Source organism: Loxodonta africana, chromosome 10 (genome assembly GCF_030014295.1).
Source record: "Loxodonta africana isolate mLoxAfr1 chromosome 10, mLoxAfr1.hap2, whole genome shotgun sequence".
NCBI classification, from domain to species: domain Eukaryota; kingdom Metazoa; phylum Chordata; class Mammalia; order Proboscidea; family Elephantidae; genus Loxodonta; species Loxodonta africana.
In genome coordinates this window covers 71,747,241-71,766,458 of record NC_087351.1, presented here as the reverse complement: position 1 = coordinate 71,766,458, position 19,218 = coordinate 71,747,241, and the positions used below count along the sequence as shown (strand labels likewise).

Sequence of the window (19,218 nt, the reverse complement as noted above, 5' to 3'; positions counted from 1 at the left end):
TCAGCCCCCACAATACTCCAGTTAAACTTTTGAATTTGCTGCTCTTTGAACGTACTCCATATCTTTGCTCATGTAGTTTATTCTTCTTGGCCTAGTTCTGCATTTCAAAGCTCTATTTGTATTTCAAGACTAATTGAAATGAAACTTCCTCCATTATCCCTTCTAAGTGCCTCTAGTACTTTGTACTATACAGTTGCACTTAGCCCATTCTGCCTTGTTTTCTTCTTATTCTCTGGGAGAGCCAAGTTGTGAGTCATTAGCATGCTGTTGTTGTTATTATTAGTTGCCATTGAGTGGATTCAGAATATACAGAATAGAACTGTTCTATAGGGTTTTCAAGGCCTTTCAGAAGCAGATCTCCAGGCCTGTCTTCTGAGGTGCCTCTGGGTAGGTTCAAATCACCAACATTTTGGTTGGTAGTCAAGCACTTTGTGCCACCCAGAGACTTTGAGTCATCAGCACAGTGATGGTAATTGAGACCTATTGATAGCAGAAGTGGGTGAAATCACCTTGAGATAGAATGTAAAGTGAGAAGAGAGCATAGGGTAGAGTTTTGGGGAAGACCAACAGATAATGGCTGGAAAGAGAAAAGATAAGGGGCTCACGAAGATGATTGAGAGCGAGAAGAAAATCTGAAGAGGATAGTGTTGCAGAAGCCAAAGGAAGAGAGGACAATATGTCAAGTGCTGTTGAGAAATCAAATAAGATAATTCAAAAGTGAATTGGAGGTCATCAGGGAACTTGGGCAAGCAGAGAGGGCAGAATCCAGATTGAAGTGGTATATTCCACTAGCTTCTATAACAGATAAAAAAACCCAAATCTCAGTAGCTTAACCTAACTAAATTTACTTCTCACTCATGGCATAGTTCAATGTAGATTGGACAATTCTATATGTGCTAATTCAGGGACCAAGTCTCCTTCCATCTTTTTTTTTAAATAACTTTATTGAGATATAATTCACATACCATACAAGTCATCCACTTAAAGTATGTATTTGGTGCCTTTTAGTATATTCACAGAATTGTGAATCTATCACCACAATAAATTTTAGAACATTTTCATTACCCCAAAAAGAAACCCTGTACCTCTTAACCATCACCACCAAATTCCCCCACTCCACCCCTGCCCCCAGCCCTAACCCAGCCCCCAGCCCTAGGCAACCACTAATCTATTTTCTTTATAGATTTGCCTATTCTGGAAATTTCATATAAATGGAATCATACACTATATGATCCTCTGTAACTGGCTTATTTCACTTAGCATATTGTTTTCAAGGCTCATTTATGTTCTAGTGTGTATCTAATTCATGTCTTTGCATTGCTGAATAATATTCTATTGTATAAATATGCTACATTTTATTTATGTATCCACCAGTTGAATGATATTGGGTTGTTTCCACTTTTTGGATACCATGGAATAATGCTGTTGTAAACATTTGTGTACAAGTTTTTGTGTGGGTATATGTTTTCATTTTTTGGGAGGTAGATACCTTTTTTTTTAGATACCTAGGAGTGCAATTGCTGGGTCATATGATGACTCTGTGTTTAATGGGGGAAACCCTGGTGGCGCAGTGGTTAAGTGCTATGGCTGCTAACCAAAAAGGTTGGCAGTTCGAATCCACCAGGCATGCTCCTTGTAAACTCTGTGGGGCAGTTCTATTCTGTCCTATAAGGTTGCTGTGAGTTAGAATCTACTCAACAGCAGTGGGTTTTTTTTTTTTTAATGTTTAATGGCTTAAGGAATTGCCACATAGTTTTCCAAAGCAATCGCACCATTTTACGTTCCCACCAGCAGTGTATTAGGTGTTCGATTTCTCAACATCTTCGCCAATACTTGTTAATATCTCCTATATAGCCATCCTAGTGAGTGTGAACTGGTCTCTCATTTATGATTTTGATTTGCATTTCCTTAATGACTAAACAAGGTGAGAATTAGTCACGTGCTCATTGACCATTTGTATATCTTCTTTGGAGAACTTTCTATTCAAGTCCTTTCCCATGTTTTAAATTGAGTTATTTGTCTTTTTATTGTTGAGTTGTAATTGTTTTTTATATATTCTAGATACAAGTCCCTTGTCAGATATATCATTTGTAAACTTTCTCCCATTCTGTGGATGGTGTTTTCATTTTCTTTTTTGTCATATATTATTAGCTTTCATATATTATGAACAACTACAATAATATAGGATGAAGGACAACAGAGGGAGTATTGAAATACAACATGGACATTTCAAAGCAGCATTTGGAAACAGCTCATGCTGCTCACCATTAGCAGGCAGAAGGAACAGGAAAAAAATAAACAAAAGTGAGGCTGTCACAGAGAAAACAAGCTTATGTTAGTTAGGTTTCATGGGAGACTGTAGGTCATATATTAGGTGTTAGCAGTCTCACTAATAATGTGACCACATCTGCAATCAACATTTTAAAAAATGAAAACATATATATATACACATATATATGATAGATAATATATGATATATTTTGTCTATCCTTTTATTTTGAAAGTATGCTCATTCACATTTTGACTGACTGATAGTACACAAAACATTCTTTTACACTATTCCAGGACATCTACATTATACATCCTGATTATACAAAAATAGATGCAAAATAGTTTAAAGGGATTTTCTTGCCTGAAATTATAAGACAAAGTGGGAATATATTTTTTAAATCCCTTTATTCCTCTTCCATCCTTTCAGCTGAGCTTTATTCATATAATATCTGCCTTTCTTCTTACATTCTCCCCTCTTGTGAAAGGCATCACTGTGCAGTCATCTACCCCATACCTCACCAGCCCCCACCTCTAGGCAGCAAGTATTAACAAGACATCTTCCTAAATTTCTCTGGAATCAATCTCTTCTCCATTAGAGTTCCCTTTTGCAAGTCCATTTCTTCATAAGTCTGGCATTAAGACTTTAATTGCTTTTCTGCAGTTTTCTTCAGTCAGTGGTGACAGCTCCAGGTCTGTTAGCTTTTGTAGTTCTTGTATCATGGTCATAGTCTTGTTCAAAGTAACACAAATGTAGCCCTTTGTCTCTTTCTGTTCAAAAGCAGTTGGTTTAAACCATGTATGCAAAGTCTGATATTGAGACTTTACTGCTGACAATTCCTTTAAGAGTGTAACAGGATTTTTCACACCAGCAGCATCAGGATAATTGTTCTGGTTTCATATTCCAGCTTGTACAGAATACAATCCAAATCAGAATCAGCTTTCTGGAACATCTACCCCATGTTGAATAGTTGACATTCCTCCTGTGTTTTCATTTTCTTTGATGGTTTCCTTTGCAGCACAGAACTTCTTAATTTTGACGAAGTCCAATTTATCTATTATTTTCTTTTGTTACTTGTGTTTTTGGTGTCATATCTCAGAAACCATTGCCTAATCCAAGGTCTAGAAGGTTTACACCTATGATTTCTTGTAAGAGTTTTAGCTCTTACATATGCATTTTGTATATGGTGTGAGCTTAAGGATCTAACTTCATTCTTTTTTATGTGAATATCCAGTTCCCTTTTCCTTTTCATCTCATCCATCAAAATATAACTTACCCCATCTCAGACCCTGCCTCTTTTATAAAAGGTGCAGTGTAATGTAGTAGAAAGCATATGGAACAGAAAGACCTGAGTTTAATATCAAGCCATGTCATTCTTAACCATGGGGCTCTTTCAGTCCAAGTTCCTTGCAGTAGACTCTAAGTTCCGTGTGCCTGGCACCCAGCAAATGGAGCTATGACGATGCTACTGCTGACAGTTCTCTGGAGGTATAGATTCTTTCTTAACGTACACTAGTCTTTACTCCTTATCTTCTTCCTCCTTTTTCTAGTCTACCATTTCGAAATGTAGTTTTTACATCTTTATGGTGTTTACATATCAAAGAACTATGTGCACAACTTATTAAGGAACTAAAAAAAAAAAAAAAAACCTCTATAAAAAATAGGGTTTGGAGTCATGCAATAAATCTTTTAAACGCCCATGTCTCTGACCTCCTCTCCTATTGTTCTCCTCCTTGTTCATTTTGCCCCAGACACAATGGCCTCCTTGGAATACCTAGAAATCATTGCAGTTCTCAGCTCCAAGTCTTTTCACTGTTTAGTCCCTCTTCTTGGCATGATTTTCCTGTGGAAATCTTCATGAGTCATTTTCTTACCTCCTTCAAGTTTTGAACATACATTACCTTCTCATTGACTCCTGTCTTGACTTCTTTATTTAAAATTACAAACCTATCGCAAACCCATCTCACCACTCCTGATCCCCTTACCCTGCTCCACTTTTTTTTCATAGCACTTACCCTTATAACATAGCATGTAATTTACTTATGTGCTGTGTTCACCTCCCACTGGAATATAGCAGGAATTTTATTATCTATTTCATTCATGAATATTTCCCGAGTGCTTAGAAGAGGGCCTAACACATAGTTGGTTCTCAATAAATAATAGATGAATGAATGATATGTGGGTAAAGGATAAAATCAATTCTGCTTTATAGAAAATTAGAGAAGTCTAAAATGTTTTATCCGTTGGGGTTTTCCCACAATCCTAAAGCGACAGATTACCTAACCACTTCCTCCCCCCCACATCTCCCCAGTGACCTCAGAGCTTTGTAGAAATGACAAATAGTTCTTGCTCACAAAAGGGCCAGAGACCATTGTCTCGAATATTCTGAAATAAGGCCCCGCTGTGTGGCAAGGGAATACAAAGCTCCTGAACACTGTTGTCATGGTAATCCCAGGTAGTCTCTCATCCAAGGCAGAGAAATCTCAGCAAGATTGACAGTGTGGCTTATAGACCATCTGGATAAACATCAGGCAGAAGGCAGGCATTCACCCAGGGCACTGAGGGTGACTCTTGGGTTTTGTTTTTCTCAGCAGGAACTGCAGACAGGGGAAATAATGGCAGTGGGCTTCCACCCTTGGAAGGCCTGCAGGCTGCGCATTATGGTAATCTGCACAGCCTGCTTGGTGAAACTGGCAAAAAGCATTTCTTACATTGCTCCACCCAGTTGCACTTCACACTAAAAAAAAAAAAAAAAAGTAAAAATACTGATTCTTACAAGAAATGTAAACCTCAGAATTCAAGTTGTATAAAAGGATCCAAAGTTGCCTTGGTCTTATTAAAGGAGGAACTAGGGAACATGAACAGCAACGGGTAAGGAGTAATGGATTTTCAGATGTTGCTTATGTTGGTGGGCCAAATTAGAGAGTTATGTATATCAGATTATCTGAAGCCACCTCTGTGAAATGAAACACCTCATTGAAGGAATGAATCAGAAATTAAAACAATGACTTCTAGAATCTTTGCCGCTTCAAAGCAGAAAAACCACCCAAGGTTCTGTTGCTAAGAAATTGCTGGGTCATTTTTAAAAATAGCTAGATTAAGAAAGATAGGTATGTAAAACACTGATTAATTGGGCCATAAAGGTAATTAGCCTTTTAGTTCAGGTGGCCTGTCGTTCCAGCACAGCCCTGGAAACAGACATTTTTGTGCTAATAAGATATGTGTTTCTCAAGCAACAACAAAACATCTCCTCTAATGGAAGTTTGTTTTATTTCTTCTCTCTCTGTCCATCTGTCTGTCTGTGTGTGTGCCTCTCTGGCTCTTCTGCCTTCTGTGGGACGACAGAACCATCTGCTGCAGAATCGCAGGGGAAATGCAGCATCTCTGAGGATGAGCTGATCACTGCCATTAAAGAAGCAAAGGGGTTATCATATGAAACCACAGAGAGCCCACGGCCGGTGGGCCAGGTGGCCGACAGGCCTGAGGCCAAGGCTAAGTCCGGGCTGCCGGCTATCCCCAGCCCCCTGGACCATGAGGCCAGCAGCGCGGAGTCGGGAGACTCGGAGATAGAGCTGGTGTCCGAGGACCCGCTGGCTGCTGAGGACGCACTGGCCTCGGGCTACGTGACCTTTGGCCACTTGAGTGGCCCGCCGCCCTCGCCGGCCTCCCCGTCCATCCAGTACAGCATCCTCAGGGAGGAACGCGAGGCTGAGCTGGACAGCGAGCTCATCATCGAGTCGTGCGATGCCTCCTCAGCCTCAGAGGAGAGCCCCAAGCGGGAGCAGGACTCGCCCCCGGTGAAGCCGGGCGCCCTGGACGCCATCCGGGAGGAGACGGGCGCCCGGGCCGAGGAGGGCGCGCCGAGCCGGCGGGGCCAGGCCGAGCCCGACCCCGGCCCCTTCAAGTTCCCCTCGGCTGCCCCCGAGACCCGCCCCGAGCTGCCCTCCGGAGACCAAGCCGCGGCGCCCGAGGGGCCCACGTCGCCGCGGAGACCTGCGGAAGATGCGAGTTCAAGCCCAAGTCCCGTGGCCGCAAAGGGCCCAGGGCCGCGAGGGGCCGACGCAGCGCCCTCTCTGCTGTTTCTAAATAAGCAAAAAGGTAAAGTGAAAGCTCTGCAGACTGTAGCAAGGTTGTCTCCTGTGTGTTCCCTCTCGGGGCGCTCTGAGGGGCGATCTGCCTCAGTCCGGTAGTCATCACTGGGCCGGTCAGTCAACCGGAGAACAATTCCAAGGTGGGTGGGGAGGAGATGCCAGAATTCAGATTTGCCTCTGGAACTTCCATGGAAGAACCACGTGCCCTGAGCGGCGATGGGCTGGCTGAACCCAAGTCTCCGCGATAATGAGGGGTTTGTGTGCACTCCCAGATCTCCGGAATGGAGTGAGTGCGACCCCCTTTCATTCCAGGGCTGGGCTTCCTCACTTAAAGAGGGATAGTTTTCTTGTTATTGTCCAGGCTCATTTCCAGTTTCCTACCCATTCAGTGATGAAAGTGGGCTACAGTCTCTCTAGGTGCTAGAACCCATCATTAGCACGTTCCATTTTGCCAGCCAAGCATGTTTCTTAAATGGGTCAGAGTTACCCAAGAAGCAAGAGAATTGGACCTTGGTAAGATTTTTTTGGCCAAGCTAGTCAGGGACCAAAGTTGGTTCTAGAGTTTCTCTTGTCCCTGAGGAAGACCTAAGGTGACTTGCTGATTTTTAAAGTAGCTTATAACTTAGAATGAGTTTAATTTGGTCATTGAGGCTTTCCCTATGAAGAAATCTTAAGTTGAGGTCTTCAAATGCAGGAAAATGGAGGTCACCATTTTCTCTTCCAGACACTGTATGTGTACAGGGGATTCTTCCCAAAAAATCCTCCACCACATCTGATTACAGTTGTCTTATGAAATTCAGAAAAGGAATGAAAGCATCGCATGAATAAATAAGGCCCACCTCATTCTAGTTTTGTTAATGGACTATAGTGGGTGAAGGCTTAGTCTCCTGTAGAGAACACCCAGGTAGAACTTTAAAATAGACCCTAAAAGCACAACTTTATTCAGGTCCCCTTGCAGCTATCCCCTCTGCTTTCTGCTTCTTTAGAAATATTTTGCCTTTGGGGGTTAAATGATTTCAAGTGTACAGTCTCCTTCCTGTGTATATGCTAACTTCAGTTATGTTAGTAAAAATTGAAGTGCTTTATATAAAAATAGAGGACCAGATCTTTCTCAATATGGACCGGAAGCTAGCTTCTAAATTCTTCAAAATTAATGCACTGGAATGAGGGAACCTGAAGGAATATAATAAAAAAATAATCCTGCTGCTTGGTTGCGGTGGCTTCGACAAGTAGCATTGTGTGGGGGCTGAGTTAATTGACTCTTGATTTCCTAAATAACTCTCCTCAGCGTTTAAAATGCATTTAGTGTGTGTGTGAAGGACAATATGTGACACAGATTCAACACTAGGAATGTGTATTTGTTAGGTGACTATTAGAACTAATTCTGATTCTTTTGTCACCACTCAGAATGTAGTGGAAAAGGACCGCTCGGCTTGCAGGGAGCCAAGGGCAACAGCCCTAGCATGACCCACCTGCTGTCCCTGCTGGTCCTGAAGAAACCGAGCTTGAGTCATGCTAAGTGTGTGTTCACATTACTTACTGTAACAGGCCTGTATCTCCATTTCATTGCCCAACAAATATTCCTGAAATAATCACCATGTGCACTGTGCTGTTTGAATATATTTATTCTCAAAAGTAAATAAATTTGAGGGTTAAAGAGAAATGCAATGTCACTGGCCTCCCCCCTACCCCCGCTGTAAATTTTAGAGACAAGTACAACAGCTGGGACTGACTGATTGGACGTCAGATGAAGAGGTAAAGGAATAGAAAACTGCAACAGCTGTGGCTGTGAAGGCTTCAGAGAATCTTTTATGATCAGTTCTGGCGTCATTCGAATCTCTGTGCAAGTTGCCCCATATAGCTTGGAAACTTTGCTGCCTACTTTAGAAGTTAGGAGAGAGCAGCAGTCTTTTCAAAAGGTTAAGGCATGCCAGGGTGAATAACCTCTGTTCTACTCTGTACTTAGGGGTCCTTTGAAATCCAGTCTCCCTCTGAAACTCACTGCTTAGCAGCATTACCACTGAAGAGAGTCTAAAAGGCCATACTGGGGCAGCTAACCACTGGTGGGCCTAGGTGGATGACTCAGCACTGCTACAAGGTTATTTGAGCTCTGAGGTTCCTTCTGGCCTCACCTGCTCCATCTCAGCAGGTGAGAAAGGAACAGTGTTGCCCAGCCTCCCCCAGGCTGTTCTTAATTACTGTCCATGGACAGCAGGGTTGTGCTCCTGTCAAGCATGACTTTCCTCAGCAGTGAGGTCAGGGCAGCTTCTGTGGTTTTCTGCTAAAGTCTCTGGTAGTATAAATGCATTCAGGTTTATGTATTCAGAAGTATGCTCATCTCTTTGGCTTTGAGCAGTCCTGCTAATGCTGGGCTAAGTTTCAGAAGGGTCCAGAGATATTTAGAATAAGGTTTGGAAGATACTTGATGGCTTCATAGCACGCACTGTCAAGGAGCATCAGCTTTACTGGTGTACATGCTGTAGCATGGTCTGCTTTTGGAGATTTTTACCTTTAGACCTCTGCCGTTGTTACACTGGATGGTTCTTCTTAATTTTCTAGTTTTCTTCTTCCTGAGCTCCTGTTTATGTTTCTGCTCCCCTATACATCCCAGGATGGCCAGTTATGAACTGTAGACCCTGAAGGGGTAGATAACTTTTTATTTCTGGAAGGTTAGTCCTAACCTTGGAGTTCCTGGGTGGTGCAGATGGTTCACACTCTTGGTTAGTTTGAGTCCACTTTATTCCAAGGGTACCTTGGAAGAAAGGCCTAGTGACCTAATTCCAAAAAGTCAACCATTGAAAACCCTACGGAGCATGATTCTACTCTGACACACATGGGTCACCATCAGTCATAGTCAACGCGAAGGTAATTCACTTAGCTTTTAGCTCTAACTGTTAGGAATAGCTGCCTGGAAAGCCAATAAAAATCCTCAATAAAACACTGATACTCAATGTGACTCATCAGAAATGGGTGTGTGGTATTTCTCAAACCTATTTGACTGCAGATTCCTTTTTATTAAAGCGTGCCTCAGGGTTCATCTTCTAGGGAGCATACTTTGGGAAATTGTCGTCTCTTCCAACTCACTCCTAGTCCCTGCATTCTGATTGCTTTACCTTGCAACCCAAAAATACAGTACTTGAGCCAGCCACTTCAACAGGATGTGGGAGCTTGTTAGACACAGACAATCGTAGGCTCTGTTCTAGACCAACTGAATCAGAATCTGCACTGTAACAAGATCCCCTAGGGGTTTCTAATAAGGCAGCTTGAGAAGCAGTGTTTTAGACTATGGCAGTCAGCTTTCACATTCATGCACGAAACCATTCTGATAAAAGCCACCCACGACTCTTTTCTCACCAAACTTTTCTTGTCCTCTCTGGTAATTTAATATGATGGTGCTGACCAGCCTTTTAAACCTTAGTAAGAAAGTAATGCATGCTCATGATAATAAATTCAAATTGTACAAAGTGGTGGAAAATAAAAAGTTCAAGTTCCCCTACAAAAAAGTTCAAGTTCCCCTACTCCCATTCCTAATTCCCAGAGATAACCACAGGATTCGTTGTTGTTTGTTGTTCTTTTTGTTGTATCTGTTCAGAAATCTTCTCTTTAAGTATTGGGGTATATATATATATATATATGTATAAAAATTTTTTTATACATATATACATATATGTATACATTTTTTATACATATATAGTGCTTTAGAAGAAGGTTTACAGAGCAAATTAGTTTCTCATTAAACAATTCACATATTGTTTTGTGACATTGCCAACCCCACGACATGTCAACACTCTTCCCTTCTCAACCTTGGGTTCACCATTACCAGCTACCCTGTCCACTCCTGCCTTCTCGTCCTTGCCCCTGGGCTGGTGTGCACATTTAGTCTCCTTTTGTTTCATGGGCGTTTTAGTTGTTGGCTGAAGGGTGAACCTCAGAAGGGGGCATATGTAATTTTTTATTGCACAAGTGATACCATATTGAACATACTGTTCTGTGACTTAATTCATTTAACAGTAAAATTGGAGGCAGTATCAGTTCACATGGAGTTGCTCACTTCTCAGAACTTTTTCCTCCCTTATCTCCCTGGTGTATCTCCTTCCTGGTTCTCCTCTTACTTGCTGACCTCTTTTTAATCTCTTTTGCTGCCTCCCTTCCAGTTCTTCTGTCCTTGTCTTTCTTCACCTCTCATATCCACGTTCTCGGGTTTGTTCTCACCTACCCAGGTTTTCAGCCATTGCGTTATGGGTGGAACCTCCCAGATCTCTCGCTTTGGAGCAGTCCTTTCTTTTGGGCTCCAAGCCCATTTTCCCCACTGTTGGTTGAACATCCTATAGACTCCCCAAATCCAGTATGTACAAGTTATTTGTCAAAACCTGCTCCTTACCTTCTTTGGAGAGAATGGCATATCCTGCACCAGTCACCAAAGCCAGAGACCTGGAAGCCAGCTCATCTTCTTTTTTTCACAGTATTTGCCACATTTGGAGCCCTGGTGGCACATTGGTTAAGAGCTCAGCTACTTACCAAAAAGGTCAGCAGTTTGAATACACCAGTCACTCCTTGGAAACCCTATGGGGCAGTTCTACCCTGTCCTATAGGGTCACTGTGAGTTGTAATTGACTCAACTGCAATGAGTTATTTTTCGCTTTGGCTGCATTTGGTGGATCACCAAGTTCTGTCTTCTGTTCTTCCTTAACATCTCTTAAACCTATCCTATTTTTCTTCATTTCCAGTGCTTAATTGTAGTATGCTGCTTTCATTTACAAGAGTCCTTTGACCGGTGAGTCACATCATCTGACTGCCCACCACACTGCTTCCCATCATCTGTCTAAACACTCATCTGCTTTAAACTCTCCAGTGCCTTGAAGGTAGATCCCAAACTTCTTAGCATGATGGATAGTACCTTGCAAGATCTTTTCTTTTCCTCACCACCTGAGCCTTTGCTTTGCCCCACCTCAGAGCCTTTGCTCTAGCCAAGCCAAATGACTGGCAGTCCTTGGGTGGCATAAGTGGTTAAGTGCTCTGCTACTAGCAGAAAGGTTGGCAGTTTGGACCCACCCAGAGGTGTCTGAGAAGACAGGCTTGACATTCTGCTTCTGAAAGGTCACAACCTTGAAAATGATATGGAGCAGTTCTATTCTGCCCATGAGTTGGAATTGACTTGATGGCAACTAACAACAGCTTTCGAATCTCAGGTTACTCTGCCTCTGTATCTTTTCTCCCACTGCTCCCTTCTCCTCCATCCCCACTTCCAGTTGCTCGGACTCTTATCTGTTATTGGCTTCATGGGACTGATCTATTATGCTCTGCTTTTCACATTCTCTCTAGCACCTCTCACCTCTATGGTAATTTGTATTCAGCCCTAGGACAGTGCTTTTTTTTTGTTTTGTTTTTTTAGCAAATATAAATTTTTTTCTTTACATTTTATTGTGCTTTAGATGAAGGTTTACAGGGCAAATTAGTTTCTCGTTACACAATTAATATACATGCTGTTTTGTGACATTGGTTGCCAGTACCACGACATGTCAATACTACCCCCTTCTTGACCTTGGGTTCCCCCTTACTAGCTTTCCTGTCCCTTCCTGCCTTCCTGAAGGACAATGCTATTTATAAATCCAGGGACAGAGCCTCACCTTCAGTACTTAAGCAGCTGTTAGTTTCATTTTTTATATTAATACACTAAACAGCATAACGTGAAACACACACACTCTCTCTCTTAGCTTAAAGGGACATGGTTTTGTAGGAATACCTTTTATATAGTCATTGTGTATGTATCCATACATACTCATGTAGACCCCCTTGAAACTAACAGCCTGTGTTTCTGAGGCAGGAGCTGCTACTGGGGAGGCAGGCTGTTGTCTTTGGTTAAATCCTAAGTATACTAAGGTGCCTTGGTCTTGTTAGCACCAAGCTCAAATATTCTTCAAACTTGAGAAATACGCTTTTTTTTTGGTTTTGAAAGAAAAAATGTATAAAAATAATTTTATCATCATTTTACCAACAAAATCCACTTTTGCTCATAATGCTTATATAAATACAAAACCAAAAAAATTTACAAATTTTGTACAAATAAAACTACAAAGCTAATAAAATTTAAATTGACAACATTCAATTCAGTGTGATAAATGACAGTTTTTCCGAATTAAGTCACCTCTTTCAAGGTGAAAATGGTATTGACTATTAAGTCGTGGTGATTTTGGAGTCTCTGAATGCTGAAAGGTGATTCAGTTATTCCTCCACTTATAAACTGTTTTGAAAAACATTCCTTCGTCCAGCATGAAGTTATGGCATTCAGGCTTCACTTCGGTTTGAGTACTCAAAACAGTCTTGATCTGAGTAAAGACTCATTAATGAGTCCAAAACAAAGTTAAGAATATTTCGTGCCAACCTGATTATGAACACTTTAGTGCAAGTGTTGAGGTAGTGCTTGGCTATAAAATTGTCATCCAATGACCTAGAATGTACTTAGTATTTGAAAAATTATCAAAATAAAATTATAAAATATAAAAATGTAGTGTATAAAATGTAAAAAAAAAAAAAAAACCTCAAAAACGTATCCAGAGACCCCCATTTGAAAAATAGTGCTTTCAGCCAGTAATCCCCAAGGAGTTGCCTGGGCACATGCCTCTGAATCTTCTGGAGTACTTGTTAAAAATGCAAGTTTCTGCTCTACCCCCACCATAGAAGGAGTCAGAATGGGCCACGACAGACCTGTTCTTTTTTTAATTGTACTTTAGATGAAGGCTTACAGAACAAACTAGTTTCTCATCAAACAGTTTGTACACACATTGTTATATGACATTGGTTAACAACCCCATGACATGTCAACAGTCTCCCTTCTTAACCCTGGGTTCCCTATTACCAGCTTTCCTGTTCCCTCCTACTTTCCAGTCCTCATCCCAGGGCTGATGTGCCACTTTAGTCTTGTTTTGTTCCATGGGCCTGTTCAATCTTTGGCTGAAGGGCGAACCTCAGGAGTGACTTCATCACTGAACTGAACAGGTGTCCGGGAGCCATACTCTCAGGGTTTCCCCAGTCTCTGTCAGGCCAGCAAGTCTGGTCTTCCTTTTTGAGTTAGAATTTTGTTCTACTTTTTTCTCCAGCTCTGTCCAGGACCCTCTGTTGTGATCCCTGTCAGAGTGGTCAGTGGTGTTAGCCAGGCACCATCACGTAGTATTGGACTCAGTCTGGAAGAGGCCGTGGCGGATGTGGTCCATTAGTCCTTTAGACTAATCTTTCACTTGTATATTTAATTTTCTTCTTTCTTCCTTGCATCCGAAGGGGTGAGACCAGCGGAGTATCCTAGATGGCCGCTCACAGGCTTTTAAGACCCCAGATGCTACTCACCAAAGTAGAATGTAGAACATATTCTTTATAACCTATGTTATGCCAGTTGAGCTAGATGTTCCCTGAGACCACGGTCCCCACAGCTCTCAGCCCAGCAATTGAGTCCTTCAGGGAGTTTGGATGTGTCTGTGAAGCTACCATGACCTTGCCTTTTACAGGTTGTGCTGGCTTCCCCAGTATTGTAAGACTTATATTTTTAACAAACACTGAAGCATGAAAATTTTGGTTGTAAGCCAGATGAGCTAAGCAGCCCAGTCCTGTAGTTAAAAACAAACAAAAAACACCTTGGTGAGTACCCCCTAGGCATATTGTTTTTAGTTGTCATCTAGTGGGTTCCAACTCATGATGATCCTTTGTATAACAGAATGAATGAGCGAAACATTGCATGGTCCCGTACCATCTTCATGATCATTGGTATTTTTGAGTCCATCGTTGTGGCTGTTGTGTAGTGCCTTCCAACCTAGAGTACTCATCTTCCAGCACTATATCAAACAATATTCTGTTGTAATCCATAAGGCTTTCATTGGCTAATTTTTGGAAGTAGATTGGAAGGCTTTTCTTCCTAGTCTGTCTTAGCCTGGAAGCTCTGCTGAAACCTGTCCACTGTGGATGACCCTGCTGGTATTTGAAACACGTTGGCATAACTTCCAGTATCATAGCAACACACAAGGTACCACAGTACAACAAGCTGACAGATGGGTGGTGGCTCTAGGCATATAGTGTTTTTTTAATTACTCAGGGGCACTCGGGTGTTGCGATTTCTTCTGGTTAGAGAGGTACCTGTCTTATGCCCTGGGAGACAGGCCTCTGCATCCTTCTCACTGGCAACCTCCTCTCTACGGACTCCAGCTGCAGCAGCCTGAGCTTGGAGGGTTCAGCCTTTTGTGGTAGGGAAAAGCCTACCTCTTCCCTGGAGGAGTGATTTGCAGTAAGATTACCAGATGGATAGCTTCTCAAATACAGTAGATTTTTCACCTGCCAAACATTTAAGATGTTTATTATTATTTTTTATTATTATACCAGATATTGCTCTGTCCTAAAATATTTTGGAGAGAGCCAAAGTCAATGTGACTCATTTACCTTTCTTCCTATAATTAAAAAAAAAAAAAAAGTTTCAATACTCTAGTCCATGAGAATGAATTCATAAAACAGGCTATAAGGATTCTTGGAAAGCCTCTTCCTTTCATGATGTAAATCTCAGAATCATCCCAAGGACTTATGCCTCTTCTGTAGCTGCTGTATCAGTGCCAGCTTTCAGCAACATGGATCAGTGTCTGCTGGATAAAGTATGGACCCTGTGTGGACATATGCTGTTTAGGTACTTAGATATAGACACTGAGACTATTCAGAGCAACTAAGTTCCTTTTGTGAGTCTTTGCCCACTGATGGAAGGTGCTCTCTTGGTATAGGCATTCAAGGAATGAGGCTGCTGGTAGCCTACTCAGCTTACTGGCTTTTCTTTCTGAAGCAGTCACAAGGTTACCATTGTTCCACATTGCATATATATATATATTTTTTATTATTATTTATTTATTTCTTATTGTGCTTTAAGTGAAACTTTACAGCTTAAGTTAGTTTCTCATACAAAAATTTATACACACATTGTTATGTGACCCTAGTTTCTATCCCTATGATATGTCCGCACACTCCTCCTTTCCACCCTGGATTTCCCATGTCCATTCAACCAGCTCCTGTCCCTTTCTGCCTTATCATCTCACCTCCAGCAGGAGCTGCCCATTTAGTCTCAAGTATCTACTTGAACTAGAAGCACTTTCTTGACGAGTATCATTTTATGTCTTATAGTCCAGTCTAATCTTTGTCTGAAGAGTTGGCTTCGGGAATGGTTTTGGTTCTGGGTTAACAGAGAGTCTGGGGGCTTTGTATTCTGGGGTTCCTCCAGTCTCAGTCAGACCATTAAGTCTGGTATTTTTACTAGAATTTGAGTTCTGTGTTCCACTTTTTTTCCACTCCATCAGGGACTCTCTGTTGTGTTTCCTGTCAGGGTGGTCATTGGTAGTAGCAAGGCACCGTCTAGATCTTCTAGTCTCAGGCCGATGGAGCCTCTGGTTTATGTGGCCCTTTTTGGTCTCTTGAGCTAATATTTTCCTTGTGTCTTTGATATTGTTCAATTCTCCTTTGCTCCAGGTGGGTTGGGACCAATTAATGCATCTTAGATGACCCCTTGCAAGGTTTTAAGACCCCCAGATGCCACTCACTGAAGTGGGATGCAGAACATCTTCTTAATATACTTTGTTCTTACACTTGGCCTAGATGTCCCCTGAAACCATGGTCACCAGACTCCTGACCCTGCTGCTGTGTCTCTTGAAGTATATGGTTGTATTGAGGAAACTTCTTAGCTTTTGGTTCAGTCCGCTTTTACTAACTTCCCCTGCATTGTGTGTTGTCCTTCCCTTCGCCTAAGATAATTCTTATTTCCTGTCTAGTTAGTGAATGCCCCTCTCCCTCCCTCTCCACCCTCATAACCATCAAAGGATGTTTTCTTCTATGTTTAAACCTTTTCTTGATTTCTTATAATAATGGTCTCATACAATATTTGTCCTTTTGAGACTGACTAATTTCACTCAGCATAGTGCCTTCCAGATTAATCCATGTCCACATTGCATATTAATCTTTGCTTTTAAATGGTGGGTTCAGGGCACTGTTATGGTTTCCTTCTGAGCCTTGCTCAGTTACTGCAAATCTTGGTGGGCCCCCAAACCAAAACCCACTGCATTTGAGTCTATTCTGACTTATAGCAGCCCTCTCGGACAGAGTAGAACTGCCCCCATAGGGTTTCTAAGGCTGTAAATCTTTACAGAAGCAGACTGCTACATCTTTCATGTGTGGAGTGGCTAGTGGGTTCAAACTGCTGACCTTTCGGTTAACTGCCGAGCGCTTAACGAACTGCGCCACCAGGACTCCTTGATGGCCCATAGCACATATTATTTCTAGAGACAGATATCCTTGACCCTTCATCTCCAGGGTGTGTATAAAGACTTAGAATGGCTATTGTAGTCCCTGTAATATTTCAATGCTAACTCTCTGGGACAAAACAAACCCCAGCTCCCTAATAAATTTGGCCTAGGCATAGATTGGGACATAGATTAGCTCCTAAAAAAAATGGATTCAAGTCAACTTTGAATTTGCCTGTAGTCATAGAGTTCACAGATGGCAAACATCCTGGTGCCTCCAAGAAATAATGACCCTGTTTAGGTGGTGATCTTGATTCCTTACTGAACCCTTTTATCTCTTTCTCATAAATCGATGTGACTTGGGGGATATAACTCACATAATTCTCAGAGACAAGATTGATTCTCCACCCCTTGCAAATGCTAACCTCGCTGCCCTCTAAAGTCTGGGTGGGACACTCGTAGACATTGTCTCTGTACTTCTGGATTCTATCTTTATGACTCTGCCAGACACTCATGTAATACAGAATGACATAAATTTCACTCAGGATTTTGCCAGCCCAGCCAAAGCAAGACTTCACCAATACATTCATTCATTCTTCCGTATCTTCAACCCATACGGCATACTATATGACTGGCACTAGGAATATAGCGATGACCAAGGCAGACATAGAATCCTCATGGGGATTATATTCAGGTAGGGTTGGGGTTGGGAGAAAGACATTAAAAAAGTAAATATTAATAAGATAACTATAAATTATGATTATTTTATTAGAAATAGAGTGAAGTGTGAGAGAATACCTGGGGTGAATGGCACTTAGGAAGATCAGAGAAGGCCTCTCTGAGAAGGAGTCATCTATGGCAAGAGCTGATTGAAGAGTGCTCCAGACAGAATTCAAAATTCAAAGGCCAAAGCTAGGAAGCATCTGGGAGTATCATCTAGATCTTGAAAAAAGATTGATATAGCTAAAATGTGGTTGATAAAATGGAGAGTGGCAAGAGATGGGGTTGGAAGATCGGCAGTGCTTCTTCGTACCAAGCTGCATAGACCATGGCGCAGAGTTTGGTCTTTATCCCAAACACAGGAAGAACCTGCTGAAAGATTTTTAAACTAGGAAGTGACATGACCTGCCTTGTGTTATTTAAAGATCACATTGGCTGCTGTAAGGAGAAAGGATTGGAGAAGGACAAGCATAGAAGCAGGAAGACCAATTAGGAAGCTATTACAGTAGTGTGGGCATAAGATGAGGGTGGCTGGGGGGGGGGGCATAGCAGTGAAGATGAGGAGGAATGGATGAATTTGACGATTAACTTAATAAGACTTACTGATACATTAGATTGGTGGTGGGAGTGACTTTATCCCTAAGACCTCTCAAATTATGTTTCAGTTTTTTCACTAAGAGAATAACAAATAGGTATAAAAATATTTTAAATGGGAAACAGATACCCTAAACCTTGATGCTACTTTATCAGTCATTGAACTCATTATTTTATGTCTGCTGTTGGAAAATCATTCGAGTTCTGATGGCCCTGAAATGTTCTCACAGTTCGAGCTGCATTTCTAGCATACTTCCATGGCCAAACATCTGAGGTTTAATGGCCACTGATGTGTTTAGGTGACAGTGATATTTGGGTGGCTGACACTGGAGCTGGAATCAGAGTCAAATATGGTACCTCAGGTTAAATAAGATGTGTGAAATGGGGATTTTGGACAACCATGTTGATTATTTAAATACAGTTAGATACAAATTTGGCTAGGGCCAGTGGAAAAGAAAAAAGGGCCAGGAACTCACAAAATCTTCAGAAGGTCTAAAGCATGGTCCCCCAAACTAATCAAAATTATACTAACAGGCAAAGAAAAGACCTCAGCCTGCCAGAGAGCAGAGGCTAAAGTCAAAGCAAAGGAAGCTTTAAGGTAGACACTTAGACTGGGGCCTGGGATGGACCCCCCATTGTTCTACCCACTGGATCTTGTTACTTCAGCACAAGGTCATGGTCTTTATCTGTAATTACTCTGAGCTTCCTGAGTCAACACTGTCTCTGGAATGGTCCTTCTAGGTCTTGATGATCTAGCCCTGAGACTGTAGTCCTCTTCTGCCAGGTAAAGCACAGATCCAGGACTTTTCTCTCTCTTTGTGTAAATTGAGGGCAGGTAGCAGGGGGAGTAGATTAGGGGTCTGAGGAACCTTTTTTTTTTTTTTAGACAATGTTTCTCAAAATGTGGTTGGTGGACCATTTACATCAGAAGTAACTTGCTAAAATGCAGATTCCTAGGCTCACATCAGGATCTCCTAGGGAGGGGCTGAGGAATTTACTTTGTTAACATGAATCCTAGGCACACCAGAATTTGAGAATTACTGTCCTGGGGACTGTGTGGAGGCTACTCTCTCAGAGTCCTCAGGGTAATCTCTGGCAGGTTTTCCCTCTAGTGCCCCAACTTTCTCCAGGGCCTGGGCCAGGCTGGTGAAAGTTTTGTGTGTGGGGCGGGGGGCGGTGGGTGGGTGGGTGGGGCTTGGATGTTAGCTAAAATGGCTCATGTGTGGGGTGTAATATGAAATTGTACTGTTAAGTCTGAGAACTCTGTCTCCTCACTTGAGAAGTAGAAGGG

General features: G+C 41.9%; 1 protein-coding gene across 1 annotated transcript in view; it reads left to right on the top strand.

Annotated features, from left to right (window-relative positions):
• RTN1 (reticulon 1) overlaps window positions 1–19,218 on the top strand; it is a 245,726-nt gene that overhangs the window by 137,491 nt on the left and 89,017 nt on the right. Inside the window, exon 3 of the mRNA XM_064292545.1 lies at window positions 5,615–6,367. Within this exon, the coding sequence (XP_064148615.1) occupies window positions 5,615–6,367 (753 nt within the window). The remainder of the gene's footprint in view (window positions 1–5,614; window positions 6,368–19,218) is intronic.